Source organism: Aedes albopictus, chromosome 2 (assembly GCF_035046485.1).
Source record: "Aedes albopictus strain Foshan chromosome 2, AalbF5, whole genome shotgun sequence".
Classification (NCBI taxonomy): domain Eukaryota; kingdom Metazoa; phylum Arthropoda; class Insecta; order Diptera; family Culicidae; genus Aedes; species Aedes albopictus.
In genome coordinates this window covers 254,669,162-254,684,664 of record NC_085137.1, presented here as the reverse complement: position 1 = coordinate 254,684,664, position 15,503 = coordinate 254,669,162, and the positions used below count along the sequence as shown (strand labels likewise).

General features: G+C 39.5%; 1 protein-coding gene across 1 annotated transcript; it reads right to left on the bottom strand.

Moving 5' to 3' along the window:
* Positions 1 to 4,413: 4,413 nt before the first annotated feature.
* LOC109428232 (protein SDA1 homolog) lies at positions 4,414 to 7,089 on the bottom strand. The gene is made up of 3 exons (XM_019703943.3): positions 6,758 to 7,089; positions 5,870 to 6,696; positions 4,414 to 5,707 (listed from the first exon to the last, which is right to left on the bottom strand). The coding sequence occupies exons 1-3, from the start codon at positions 6,947 to 6,949 to the stop codon at positions 4,465 to 4,467; spliced, it is 2,262 nt and encodes a 753-aa protein (XP_019559488.3). The 5' UTR covers positions 6,950 to 7,089; the 3' UTR covers positions 4,414 to 4,464.
* Positions 7,090 to 15,503: the final 8,414 nt, after the last annotated feature.

Sequence of the window (15,503 nt, the reverse complement as noted above, 5' to 3'; positions counted from 1 at the left end):
GATACACAACTAATTGATAAACTTACAGTAAAAAATTGAGAATATTTGATGCACTTTTCGAAAAGTTACACTGAGTTGAACATTTTTTGAAAAGTGAAAATTTTACCTGTCCCAGTTATTTTGAGTAACCCCTGTATTTTGGCCTGGGTGCTTCTAATTTGGCCACTCCCATAAGAAATACACGTGATTGGCCAAAATAGAAACCAAACTTAAGAATATGGCCAAAACTGCGGCAGAGCTTCTAGGGAATCGCGCCACTTGGGCGGTGGTTCTATATTCGTCTGTTTTCCACTATAACTCAGTCAAATTTGAACCGTTTGGCACAACTTTTGGAATGTGGTGAGATAGGTATAGTATCTACCCGTGTACAACATTTCAAGTCAATTGGTTCAAAATTGACTGAGTTATAGTGGCAAACAGACGAATATAGAAACACCGCCCAAGTGGCGCGATACCCTATTTTGGCCAGTGCCACTTATAATACGAAAATCAAGTATTGACTTGATTTTTGCATTTTTCCTTCAAAATATAGATTGAAACCTTTTATTTGACGCATTGGTTATTTTTTTTTAATGATTGCCCTTAGACTGGTCAAAACCGGTGCCCGCACCCTATTAGTTTTGAAGCTAATGCGTTATTAATGAGACAAATTAGTCTGGACATTTTGGACTAAAATTACTACATGTCATAAATAATAATCTGCAATAAATGACGCAAAAACATTATGACCAGCAATTACTGACATAATGAACATAACTACTTGATATAACACTTCAATAGAGTAGAGACTACGTATTTGATATGGGGCAAAACAGTAACGCTACTTAAGTTTGGGAATCTAAGGGCCGATTTCTTCACCCAGGCTTAAATTTTAAACCAGGCTTAGCAAAATTTTAAGCCGGGCTTAACTTTTTTTCGATTTCTTCACCTCGGCTTAACCACTAAACCCGGTTTAATAAAGCTACGGTTTACGTTAAGCGTGGCTTATTTTAAGCGGTGCTCTGAGGTGGCTTAGCAGAGATAAGCCAGGCTTAAGCCACAAATTGCAGAGTTTGGGTTTCTTCACCTGATTCATGGATACATTTTTGAAACAGCAAAACATATTTTTAATAAAACATGTACACTTAGGAACGATACAATTGTAAAACGTTTGGATACGGATGGAGGTGATAATAAAGAAAATGATAATCTACAGCCAGCGCGTCGTTAATATAATATATTCAACATCGGTTTTTGGGACAATTAAGTTTTAGTGTAGAATTAGCATAAGTTAAAATACACGTAAATACAAACAAAAAAAAAAACAATTAAGTTTTTACATTAGATTGAAAGCCTTCAAAAAGGCACCGTGTTGATAGTTTTGGAAATTTATCATCCTGATTTGGAAATCGAAAGTACATTCGCATTGAAGTTTTTATTTATTTTAATCAGGTCCTTTCATAATTTTAGGTCACAATAAACATATTTTTGTCTGTTATGGTTCAAAAGATATTATTTTTTAACAAACAAACATAGGATGACACTAAAAAAACTCTTCCAATAACTTTTTATACACTGATTTCTTACAAAAGCTTAGTTCAAAGCACGTTTAGCCCATCGAATATTCAACATTTTGATTCATAATTCTAAATATAAAAAGTTTTATTCGTGGTGTACTTCTAGTTCTAAGCATGATTTATTTTGAATACCTAAGGCGCCATTCACAAATTACGTAACGATCTAGGGGGAGGGACGGAGTATGGTCAAGCGTTACAGCCCATACAAAAATTGTAAGGTTTTCATACAAAAAAGCATTACAGTGGAGGGAGGGGAGGTCGAAAACTGGCGATTTTGGCGTTACGTAATAAATGGATGCTACCTGACGTTGGATATTATCGGCAGGTTTTTTTCTTCAGGGTGGTCACTCATTTTCAGTTTTGAAATTCCCGTCTTTTTCCCAGTACGATTACCAAATTTTTCCCGGTTTTTCAATTCCAAATACTTGTATTACATGAAAAATTTACCATGTAAAAAAGAATAGGGGGATTCACTTAACAGCGTATTTAAACTGATTAAACGTCGCGATCACCAAGGCAATCTTTGATTATTTCATTTGCAAAATCATGAAACATTTCAAATAAGCAGAAAATCAAGGCTTACGCAGCAATTTAATCTGTTTAAAGAGTACCCATATTGTCCTTCTTGTATGCGATTAGCTTGTGAATACTAAAACGTTTCCTCAACAAACCGGGTCATGTAAGGACAATTGAAGTTAAAAGTGAGTTTAAGTTTCAGTACTTACCACTATACAGTAATATATTATATGAAGATCGGAATGACTAATTATATTTATAAATTTTATAGGGTAAATGTACCAATAGTGGTAGCTCCTTGTAGTAAAATAATTGAATAAAATTGATAATACCACTAAATAAAAAGTCTGAAAACGTTAATCGGTAGTTTTTCACTTAAATTTGCTAGGAAAAATGTAAAAACCATTGTTTATTTCAGTTTTAATCAATAAATTACTTGCACCAACTATAGGTACACAGTTCCTATTATGGAGGTAAAATTTAACATTGGTTCCTATAGTGGCGCATCCCATCGAACCCTTATGGGACCCACCACTATAGGAACACTACCACCACTATAGGTGCAAAGGAGTAAAAAAAATAAGGAAAATAATTGTTTAAAATAGGTTTTTCGGTAAATCCTGAACACAAAACTGAATTAATGTTATTAATTAGGTATGATGCATCTATTGAAAATGTCATTTGCAAGCTTTTTGGTCGAAATAGTGCTAAATTGCCGCTACCACCACTATTGGTACTACCTCCACTAAGGGAGCTTTTACCCTACATAAGTTCTACTACCTAAAAATGACGCAAGTGGATTTTTAATATCTTTTTACAACTCAGCACTATGAAATTTGATTTATACTTGCCGTATCACAACGGACTAGTTTTCCGTACTATACCAAACAATTGCAATATGATTCATAAAGCAACTGATTTCGGTTGTATTATAAATCATAATGCAATTGTTTGATCCACAACCAGAATTGTCACGGCAAGAGCGATTCTGGATATCAAAACATAAAATCAACATTGCAACGCCGTTTCTGCAATGTCGATACTAGCGTTGGGTAAAATATTAACAGTCTAGGTAGTTCATCATTGTTAACTTCCTTCTGCATCCGAAAAAATTACCGAGCAATTCCGCTTTTCCTACTAAAATTTCAATGGATGTTTTGTTGTTGTTATTTCATACTGCATATAACGGGCATTTCAAAATATCGGCGGCTTAAAATGACGTTTCCATTGGAAAGTCACTGGAATGACATGGGAAATTTCGTTAAGCCTGGCTTAGCTTAAGCCATCGCCTTCATTTGCTAAGCCGGGGTGAAGAAATGCAAATATTTAAACCTGGCTTAAGAATTTGGCTTAACTTTAAGTGTGGTTTAAGATAAACCAGGCTTACGTCGTTAAGCCGGGTAGGTGAAGAAATCGGCCCTAAGGCAACTAACTGACAAATTGACAAGAACCTAACATACAACATGAACCTTACTACAGAAACCAATTTCACACTTTCTACCGTATTTGCATTATTGTGTTTCAAGTCTAGTCCAATACCTTTGCCCAACCTATACCATTACCCTTCCGATGGTGTTCATGTGGTTCGCACGGACTATTACGGCCATTATCCCTCCTTGATCTTCGGCATTGGATTGACTTGCGCTCTTATTGCCCCACCAACTGCTGCAAAATGAAAATGTATTCAATGCATTCCATTCCACACCATGTTTTGTTTTGAACGAAAAAAACTGCCTTCAAATGTTCGATGATGACGATGATTTCAATAATGACGAATAGCACAGATCGGTGAAGTACTAGATTTGTAGTAATGAGCTGAATTTTAGTATGGTGAGAAGGTCAATTCTCCGTTTCTGCAATGAAATGGTGCAAAAAGCGAGGGTATTATGATTCCTTGCCTAATTTGATGCTGATTGAGCAAAACTTTGGGCAACAGTGTTGTTGTTTTCTCCATTTCTTGCAACATAAACAACATAGTTATCCAAAGTTTTGCTCAAACAGCATCAAATTAGGCAAGGAATTATAATACCCACGCATTTTGCACCATTTTATTGCAGAAACGGAGAATTGACCTTCTCACCATACTAAAATTCAGCTCATTACTACAAATCTAGTACTACACCGAACGTGCCCCATTGTTTAACGTTAAACTACATACGTAGGTTTTGTCAACAACCGGGTAAGAGCAGGATGCACCAATTTCGAGCAAGTTCAACCTACATCGTTGAAAAGGGCTAGGTATAATCAATGCATAATCATCTTCATGCGTTTATAGGACCCTAAACAGACTTGTTACAGCTTGAACCAAAAGAAATTTTCGGACGAAAAATAACAAGTAAGGCATTTATTACATTTTGTATTGTTCATTATACACATTTATAGATGTACCGATTTACTTCATTTTCTTCATGTGAGTCAGATGCTTCCTCAACGCGAGCTGTTTCTCGCGGAACGATTTCTTCACCTTGCCGCGCGCCTTGTGCCGGATCATGTTGAAGTTCTTGTTCTTCCGCTTCTCGGTGTTCGTCTTCGAGCAGAACGGATCGTGTCGGTTGTCCTTGTAACCGAACTTCTCTCGCCCTTCGCGGCCCTTCTTCATGCTCTCGATACGCGCTTCCCGGTCCGTTTTGCGCTTCTTGTAAATCAGCTCGATATCGTCCAGTTTGACGAATTCGCTCTTCTCCTTTTCCAGCTGTCGTTTTCGCGTGTTGTGGGTCATCTTCTTCTTGATCTGCTCCTGCTCGATCCGCTGGAAGTCCGCATCGGTGAAGATTTTGGTCAGAGCCAGCTCCTGAATGGCTTCCTTGGAGGATAAGGTCGTTCCAACCGAAGCTTCCTGTTCTGCAGAGTTCGATGTTGATTTACTTCGATTTTTAGGTTGCTTCTTGTTAGCGTTAGCTTCTTGTTTGAGTGACGATTTCGGCTTTTCTTTCTGTTGTTCTTCCTCTGGTTCTGCCTCTTCTTCGATGTCTTCACTGCAGGCTTCGGAATCTGTTTCCCATTCACCATCATCGTCTTCATCCTCTTCGTCGGATGCTTCTTCTGCTTCTTCGTCTTCTTCCTCAGGCTTTGATTTCTTAATCATCGTGATGCCCTTCTTCTTCTCCTCAATAACTTCATCGTCGCTATCAACGTCCACCCAGTTTCCATCCGAATCAGAAGCGTCGTCATCCTCTTCCCCGTCCACATCAAGCGCCGGTGCAGCATTCAGCAAGGCCTCCGTACCCGGAATGTGATCCACGGCTTGCACTTCGCCGTATTTCTTGGGCTTTATCTCAACGCTCGCCTCAGTCGGACGACCGCGATCCTTTTTGGCCAGCAGCGTCGGCATCTGTTCGCGATACAGCAATATCAGAGATTTGGCCGCCATCATGACGGATTTTTCCTTGTAATTTTTGTACATGGTCAAATCCCTCAGCAGGTCTTCGTTCATCGCCAGAGGGCACCGAACGCAGATCTCACGGCAGGCATTCAAGCCGATGGCCATCACGTCACTAGAGTTACGCTCGGTGACGAAATTGTTCACCAAGGTCTTGATCACGGGTTCGATCAACTCCGGTGGTACCAGCTCGTGCGAAGCCTGGGCTGCAAACTGGAGGATACGCGTGACTTGCCGCTGGTGAGGCTGGACGAACCTGTGAGATGAAAATAGGATGAATAATCAATAAAACAGGTACAGGTTGTGAGATATCGAATTTTCATTTGAGGGGTAAGGATTGAAATTTTAAATTTTGTCTAGTACTCGATACTGGACAGGATGGATAATGGTGTCCGCCCCTGCGAGCCAGCCAACTCACCTCGTAATATACGGATAAAAACTGAACAGGAACAGCTCGTGGATGCCAATAAGCCTCGAAATCACATCCAGATGCATCAGCTTCACCTCGAACCGCTCGTTTCCATCCTGCAACTGCTTGAACAGGCTCTCGGCCATTCCCTGCGGATTGTGAATCAAGTGCACGGCGGAAAAGTTAAACGACACCGCCTTGGTTTTCTTCTTTTGGGCCTGATTGTACAGCTTCTTCGCCGCTTCCAGTTGCTTCTTGCGTTTCTTGGTCTTCTTGTTGACCCGGGTGGCCATCATGACTCCTTTCAGGTCCACCTCTTTGTCGCTGTCGTCGTCGGATTTTTCCTCCTCTTCATCGGTTCCCAGGAAGAACTTGAGCGAGGCCACCATCACTTTGGTGACCTTTGAGAAGCATCCGACCGTCGCAATGACATTTACGGTTTTAGCATCATTCCAGATACGCTTCTTGTACAGCTCGATCATGATATCGATGGACATTTTGGCCGCCTTCGGGTTGGCATCCTTCAGCATTGTGTACATGAAGTTTTGCAAAGTAGAATTCAGCTTCATATCCTTCTGCTTGGCGTTCATGTTCTTGATGTCGGTAATAATGTGATTTTCCAGGAACTTCCGGAGAGCTTTGTCCGGGCAGCGTAGCAATTGGAAAAATAGCTCCAGCAAGTCCAAAGGTGATATCAGATTCTTATTGCGAAGCAAAATAAGCGCCCGGCAGAATGTGTTCCGCATTTCCGGATCCAACGTAGTCGAATGAGTCTTCAGTAGATCCACGATCGTTTGAGGGAACGTCTTTAAGTCTTCTACGTAACATTGTGCCACCTAGAATTGTAACAGATACGGTCAAAATCAGTTTTAAATCACTATAATAACACATTCTCACCTGGGCCAAGAACATAATCGACTCGCACAAGCTCTTATTCTCCTTGTCCGGTTCTAACCTGAAGATTTCCAGCACGCTCAGGAAGTGCTGGTACTGCTGCAGGAATTCCTCCCGGTACGATTCCGCATCCCGTTTGATCAGATTCTGCAGCTGCGGGAGGTTGTCCGGCAGCTGGTTGTTGTGGCGAACCATTTTCCCGAGGTGTTCCCCGAGGAATGCGGTTCCAAATTAGCGAAAACTCCCGACAAAACCGTTCGCGAAGAAGTCGTGAAACAAACGAGTGGTGCAAAAACACGAGAAACACATGCAGTGCCGAGCAAGAGTGACCTGACAGATAACATGTTTTGACGTTTAATCTTTAAATGGTGTGCGTGCAAGGAGAACACACGCGTTAGTGTGCGTCAGTGAGGAGGTGATGTAGCACTGGTCGAAATGATATTACACCGCGGTGATGAACGATGACGATGTTTTAAGGGTATGTTCCATGTGGCGAATTAATATTAATTTTTACTCAAATTTAACCACGTATATGACATCCGTATTCCCACTCAATAGGATTGGTTGCAGCCAACATTAATTGGGTTCCCCCATTGACAATGCATTCGAGTTCCCTAAACATTGGTACAAGATGCGGGAATTGAAAACGTGACGTCATCGCACCCTGGTGAATTTAACAGTTCGCCACAAACTAAGGATATATTGAGCTTTGCAAGGATTTCGCGACGATCGTGCTAATGTTCAATCTTTGACAGTACAATGTTCACACATCCAACAACAAAGAAAACAGTGCATAAACAAACCGATTAGTCGAAACACCACCCCAAAATAACGCTCTGTTACTGGAAAACTGTAGCGGCGACATCAACCAATGTATGCTGAAACCGGTGTGCATATTTTGTGGTGGGACAATTTTGTTTGCCTGTGCGTCGTATTAATAGAGGTAATAAACTATAGAGGACGAATGTCGCTGGCGTCGCTGTCGAAACATCTCTTGCTGGCGGAGATAGGCCGGGCTAAGTGCGAGCTAAGTGTCAAAGCGAAAAAGTATGCAGTTTGACAGATAGATTCCCGACATGTTTCCGAACGAGAACAAAGGAAACAGTAGCGACATTCGTCCTCTATAGTTTATTAACTCTATTGTCGTATATGGCGCAAGATCGTCAATAATTATTGAGTTGTCCAAAAAATGTCTCACGAAACCTAATGCAAGCCTATTCATATACGTGAGAACAAAAGATGTTTACAAAGTTCTTACAGATAGTTTAACACGGGAAATCTGAACACAAGCCACTACCACACAGGAATTTGGATTGGTCAATTGAACTTTCAAGTTTAGCTAAAAATAAATTTTAATTTTCCAATTGGAACAGACCCTAATACCCCGGACAGACATGTGATACGAGTGTGATTCCTGTACAACGGTACGCAGTGTCAAGAAAATTTCAACAAGACTGGCTTGAACTGAGAGAATTTTCAGTATGGCACTCATTTCAAGCGCAATTGTACAGTGATTCTTGTATCACATGTGTGTCATAAGTATAAGTGTCTGTCACTGGAGTGGTAGTTTCATAATGAGCCATTTTACGAAGTGACAACAATGTTGTTTTTTTTTGGTTTATTTACGACACTTTACACCTCAATGGTGCTTCGTGTCAATTGTATTTCAAATATATAGTAACAGCGCAGACAGCCCTGATAAAAACGATCATAGAGATACAACAGAATGTAGTGTTACAACACGCTGAAATAAATGGTAGTTACCATGATTTCAATTGTTTAAAACGATAGAGTAACAACAGACCCTATGGTTTTCCACCATAGCATGTATTGTAAATGTCACTTTTACAATAGAAAATGGGGGTTGTTATGTATCTTTACCATAAAAAAATCCAAATTTTCTGGAGCAAATTCAAGTCAACTACCATTCAATTTATGGTGTTTTTATTATTGAAATATCTAGTGCCATTCATTTTATTGTGCACATATTGTAGTTCCAATACATAATTTTCTGCAGGAAAATAAGTACACAATATGATTTGTTGTTGAACAATCAACTTTATTATTATTCAATGAAAGTTTATGGCGATTTTATTGTATATTTTTATCAGGGAGACGTTCTAGCTCGAACAAATTTATTCAAATTTTCTATGTACAATTTCACTAGCGACACCTAGACAACCGATTGCCACAGTGCAGTTGACAGTTTGAGAAACCACGTGCTTCCAGCCGCTTACTTACCACCCAATTCACCACCCACCGAGAAATAAAATCAAAACAAACACTGTCAAAATCATTCTGACATTTGCGTCACATTCACAAAGATTTTCCAATGCGAGTGAAGTTCATCCAAATGCAGTTTTATTCAAGAAAATCTATGTAAAATAAAAGTCATAATGTGTAAAATAGTTTACAAGAGTCCTGCGCTAATTTGTGCAAAAGATTTTAGACATTAAATAAAAGTCATTTACTCTGTACAAATTATGTGGAAACATTATTAGCGTGCAACACGTGCGGTCTTTTCCCGCCATCCGGTTGGAAGACAAACGTGGTGACAGTTGTTGCTCGCAACGCACATGTGAGGCAGCGATTGCATATGAACGTCGCTAACGCCATCTGTTCGCTGATTGCCACTTGGCAATTTGTAGCGGCCATGTTTTTACACAAGCTGCTGAGTCAAACTTGAACGTCTCTCTGCGGTAACAGTTACAACTCAACAGTTCATTTACAATATTTTTTCTATAAATTTGTCTGCTCGTTTTGTGCGTTTCCTAAATTTCACAATTCATCCTTCGATGTCATCTGGCTCGGGGTCTGTTGATGATGATATTGATTTTCACGGGTTTAAACGCTACCCCGAAAAAGAATAGTATTATATGACTATTATACAGGATATCATTTTCAAACAATTCATGCTATCATAAACTGGATTATAAATCGATGATACCAAGAGTCATATCAATGATTGCAGTAATCATATTCGAAGTTTCAATGATAGACCGAATGAGTTGTTAAGTATCGTTACCATTCAAAAATGCTCTTTTTCTCGAACAAAAATTTCGATAAATCATACACAGACAAACAGACGTAACACTTGCAAAATTTCCATCGACCACGCTTTCAACGATCATTTAAAATTTTCATAGTTGTGGCTTTCACAACCAGAGGCGCGCGCATCGTTTTTCTATGCGTTTGACGTTTCACACTAGCGCCTTCTGTTCACGATATTGCACAACAGTGATTCGTGCAACTTTCCCACCAGGTGATGGTAGTGTGAACTGGGCGATGGATTTCCATGAAAATCGTCCAAGGTGTTACGTCTGTTTGTCTGTGAATCATACATGAAATAATCAGTTTATGATAAAATTGACGATACAGTGAATCATAAACATAAAGAGGAAATCTGGAGCTCGATTAGAATAGGTCGTATGTGCTTTTGTCGATATAAAATTCGATCAGTTGGATTCGCTTATTGAAGTGAAAGCTGTTGAAATTAAACAAAACTTATACATACAGCCGATTCCTTACAAAACAGGCTTTCCATTCAATCACTAAAAGTCCTCGAAAAATAATTGATATTGCTACAGTAACTAAAATAAACTGATCGATTTTTATATCGACGAAAGCACATACGACCTATTCAAATCGAGCTCTAGAAATATTTCATGAAATCTGCTTTATCGACCTCAAAAAATGTGTACACCCCTGCGGTCTCTCGGCGGGATTCTGTCAAATTTGTCTACCATTCAGTGAGTAATTGTTTACTTTCACAGCTTGTTTTTTGTGTGTTTGGGATTTGAACGGTGGTTGTCGATGTTCCTACGTGGTTCCGCGGGTGTGCTGTGTACTAGGCCAAAGCCAAGTGCTCGCGATTGTCTCGAACCCAGTGATGTGCGAAGTGACTGATCAGACGGATATTTTAACTAAAAGGAGAAATCCGGATATACAATTTCCATGGATGCATGGTAAATTCAGCCAGCGATGTTGCGACAGCAGTAGCAAAACAATCCGGCTCCTATGGGTTAAAGAAGGTAAGTTTGCATGTGCTTTCCGATGGTAACGGCAGCGTGAGGTACCTAGTATCAAACGCGTTCTAGCATTTAGTATGCGTGTTTTTTTTTGAAAAAGTGCTGGATTACGGCGTTTAAATAAGGTAGCAAAGCGAGCCAAGGTGATGACGTTCTATTTCTACTACTAATTCCTGAATACAGTGAAAACCAAGTTGGAAACAAAACAGCCGAAAACATAGTTTTGTTCTTAATTTTATTCGGAATATTATTTTTCAAAATTATTCATGTATTATTCAATGCATCATTATCATATGTTTTATGATTCATGAAAAGTCGTGAATAATTGTATTTTTTTTTTCAACCCTAATAATTTTATCATAGCACGATGATTAGTTATATAGTTATCATTCAACCAATAAACATCGTATGATATGCACGATACCTAGAATCTTGCCTAGAATAGTATTTTTCTATGCGGGACCTCCTGTCAAAATTTCATTCATAAAAACTGCTCGTAAAATGGACTATTCGTAAATCAAAGCAAATATTAGCGCTGTGGTAGCCACGTGAGATCAGCACAAAGAGCTAGGGGCAAGACAGATCTAACGAGAGCAAATCTGTGTTCGAAGTGTTGTTCAGAATTCCTCACAGTTCCACAGAATTTCTCCCATTTATGCCAAAGTGTGATCTGACACCAATGTAAAACTGCAAAGTGTTGCGTATGCTGAATGAAAATTTCAGTTTTAGGATTGGTTTTAGGGATGATTTTCAACAAATTTCGTTGATCATCGATAAAAAGATAACTCAGAATCTCTAAGAGTTGCTCTCGTTTGCACAGTGATTTGCCCCTAGCGCAAGAGTGTATGGTTTACTGCACGAATTTATACTGGCCTGCTTATTCTCACACGAAATTTGACGTTTGAGAGGTCCCAAGCAACACACATGTTATATATTAGGTACGACAGCGCAAGTTTTGGTTGTATAGAAGTTTACAGCCTGGATTCGCTGGTTGGGTCACGATTGCGCCCCGATTAGCGAATCGTGTTCGTTCGTTGGGGCGTCTGACATCTGATAGAGACGAACCAGCCAAGGGCTGAAAGTCTCTCTAATAAAGACAAATCAATCAATCAATCTGACATCTGATCAAAATGCTCTAGACACACGCGAGTGACGAGAAATACGTCACGAAACACTCGCACACTTTCACAAACGTTCTGTATACAGGAGCTCCGATGCAACGGCGGTCAGACGTCAAACTCGATTTGACGTTTATTTCGACATTGACAGTGCTTTTTAGTTGGGTTTTGCCCCAACCAGTGAACATTCAACTATCGAGACAGCCCATCCATCGAGCCACCAACGAACGAATCGGGACTGTATTTGACGTTATTCCAACCGAGGGACGATTCACTCATGTATTTTCGATGCAGCCCTGTGTATTGAAAATCGAATTGGAGTATTTTTGGTGTAATAACATGTATTTTTTGCATTAGTGTATTATTTTGCACTTTTGTGAATAAATTACAATTAAAATGTATTTATGCAATTATTGTGCATTTTGCGAATAAACGTGTATTTTAATCGATTTTTCACACTTAGCATTTAGGACTTGAAAGTTTGTAAACAAACCGAAAATAAATTGGATTTTCAAGATTTCGATTGCTGCTCTAAGTCAAAACGACGAATTATTACAATATTTTCGTCATTTCTTTAACAAAACCGACAATCGTTCCTGATCCTGTACCCGAATAGAGCATGTAAAAACCTCCAGGGTTACGTCACTGCTGGGAATTATACTGAGAAGTTGTTTTTTTTTTTGAGAAAGCAGGAAAGTTTATTTTATGTTTCTTTCCGGACTTTTTCTGGTATTTTCGAGGACTTCCCACAGAAGTTCTTCCTTGGATTCCTCATGGATGGCCGCAGAATTTTATCCGGGACGTCGGATTGGCCGACCGGTTGGAGGAGTACCCGAAGTGGCATGAACTGATTCGCTTGAAAGATAGCTGATATCGGAAACGGCAACTCCAATGTACTTGAGAGCCGTTCTTAAGAGTTTCGATCTGAAGACGCTCGGAACGAAGTTTGACGTGATTCTGATTGAGCCCCCGCTGGAGGAGTACGACCGCGGAGGAGCAGCTGTTGCGGCCGGAGCTTCACAAAATTTCTAGTCCTGGGATGAAATTCTTGCCTTGGAAATTAGAGAGGTGGCAGCCCATCGTAGTTCTGTGGTGCGGTAGTTCCGAGGGTCTGGACATGGGCCGGAACTGTCCTCGTAAATGGGGCTTTCGACGGTGCGAGGACATCTGCTGGATTCGAACGAACATCGATTCCACGCGGCATTCGAAAATCTTCGAACCAAAGGCTGTTTTCCAACGTACGAAGCAACATTGCCTGATGGGGACAGTTCGGCGCTCCACGGATGGCAACTTTATTCATGCCAACGCAACGTGGACATCCATCTTATGATCATTTCCGAAGAAGCAGAGTTCGCACTTTTGCGGGGATTCCTCCAGGAGTTTCTCTTGACTTTCCTCCCCCAGCTCTTCCTGATGTCTCCAGGAATTCTTCCAAAAATAGGCTTTATTCTCCTGTTCTTGCTGGGATTCCTCTAGAATTTTACTCTTGAGATCCTTCTGGGACATCCCCTGGAATGCCTTCTGGGGTTTATCCACAAATTCCTCCTAACTTTCCCACAATGATCATCAGAGGGAACTTTTGTATCAATCCCACAAGGCATCTTTGTAACAACTCATGGATAAATTCCCGAATGGAACTCCTAGAGGAAACTCCAAGAAGAAGTTCCTGGAGGAATCGTAGAGGGAATTTATGGAGAAACTGAGGAAGGCATTCCTGAGCATCAATCGTATATGGGAAATACTAAATCATGGTGGGCTAACCTGACAGAACTTCAAAAGAAATTTATTTAGTAGAAAAGTGCTTTGTAGGAACCTCTGAAAAAAGTTTTATAAAAAGAACCTTCGAAGAAATTTCTCTGAAAGGAATCTTTGAAGGAAACCCTCTTTAAGGAATCTGAAGGAATTCCTCTTGGAGAAATCTGAGAAGAAATTTCGCTGGGAATATTCACAAGAAATAATCTTCGTTGGTATTGACTAGGGGGAATCTCGGGGGGAATTTCCCAAGAAGTTCCTTGGACGAATCTCCACAGACATTCTTCTTGCTTGCACCATTCTCCGGAGTGATTCCTCTTTTATATAATGTGGGAAGCTATAGGTTATAAGGAACTCTTCCCCCCGCATCGTAGTCAGCATTCTTCACATATGGTCCACTAAATGCTGTATTTAATCCACCACAAGTTTATCTTAAAACTTTAGAACCATTGTACATTACATTTCCGACCGAAACCGAAACCTCCCCATGCTTTCTGCTTACGGATTGTACTCAGGGATGTTCCGGACGGAAGTTTCAATTCTATCCAGTTCCAGGTAGATTGTCAGTCTCAGTGTCTGTCACAATATCATTTTTTCTGAATTCCTGTATTTATTGCACAATAAGATCCATTATATTTGCACATAATTACCATAATTGCACTGAAACGTGCTGAAACCGTATTTTTCGTGTACTGGAAAAGATTTGCATTTTTATTTTGAATTGGCGTATTTTTTGGAATATGGCGTATTTTTTAGTACTGTTGTTTTTTTTCGCATTTTTCGTGTATTGGAGAATTTTTGCACTTTTATTTTGAATTGGTGTATTTTTTCGAATGTGACGTATTTTTGATGCAGTTTTGCATTTGTTGTGTATTGATGTATTTTTGTGTATTTTTATCATTCGTGTATTTTCACTGCAGTAACGCAGTACAGTGAATCGCCCCTCGATTCCAACATAATGTTAGTGTTGACGGCGTAGAACTCTATCCCATTTGCGCTCACGAGTGAGAAGAGATTTTCTTACCGTTCCGCAACTTACGTGTGACCAGTCAATAGCAGTGGTATATGTTGTTGATGTTTACATGGGAGTAATGAATACAATAGATACGTCTCAATGCAATTAAAAATAGAGAAAGTGAAGAAGTTGGTAGGGTAGCGCACCCAGAAATCGCCCACACCCCAGTTTTCGCCCACCCACTGGATCTTTTTTATTTTAAACACATTAAATCTGTTTTTAAAAGATCAATTTTTATGACAATCAATAGTTTTACATTATTACTCATCAAAAATCTATAATTGTAGCATTATATTCTTAAATTGGTTTGTAAATCGTATGTTTAAACAAACCATGCATAACCAAGCCCTTAGCATATGTTGAATCACTAGAAATTCCATAAATGAAAATAGGCATAAATGTATGTATTAAAAGTGTTTCTTGATATATTTTCGCTTATAACGTTGAATATCAATTAAATTATGATTTAAAAGCTTTTTTAAGTGGAAATATTGTGATTTACTTCGCGAAATTCCATTTAAATCAGAAGGCGAAAACTGGTACTCGAATTAAGTTGCTGATCCATAATTCGCCCTGGGCGAATCTTTATATACTGTACTTCTCATACCTGCTGAGCCAGTTTTCGACCCACTTGGGCGAACATTACCGAAAAGCTGTTATTTTTTATGAAAGCAGTGAGAATGCCTAAAATAGCTTTATTTCTAGTTCAAAATCGTTTATATATCTCGTAGATATAGCAACTTAGGCAAAGGCGCATGTGATTTTTACCTTCTTAATAATAAAGCCACGATGTTTTTATATTAAGAATAATGAAATTGAAGGAAGTTAAAATTCTG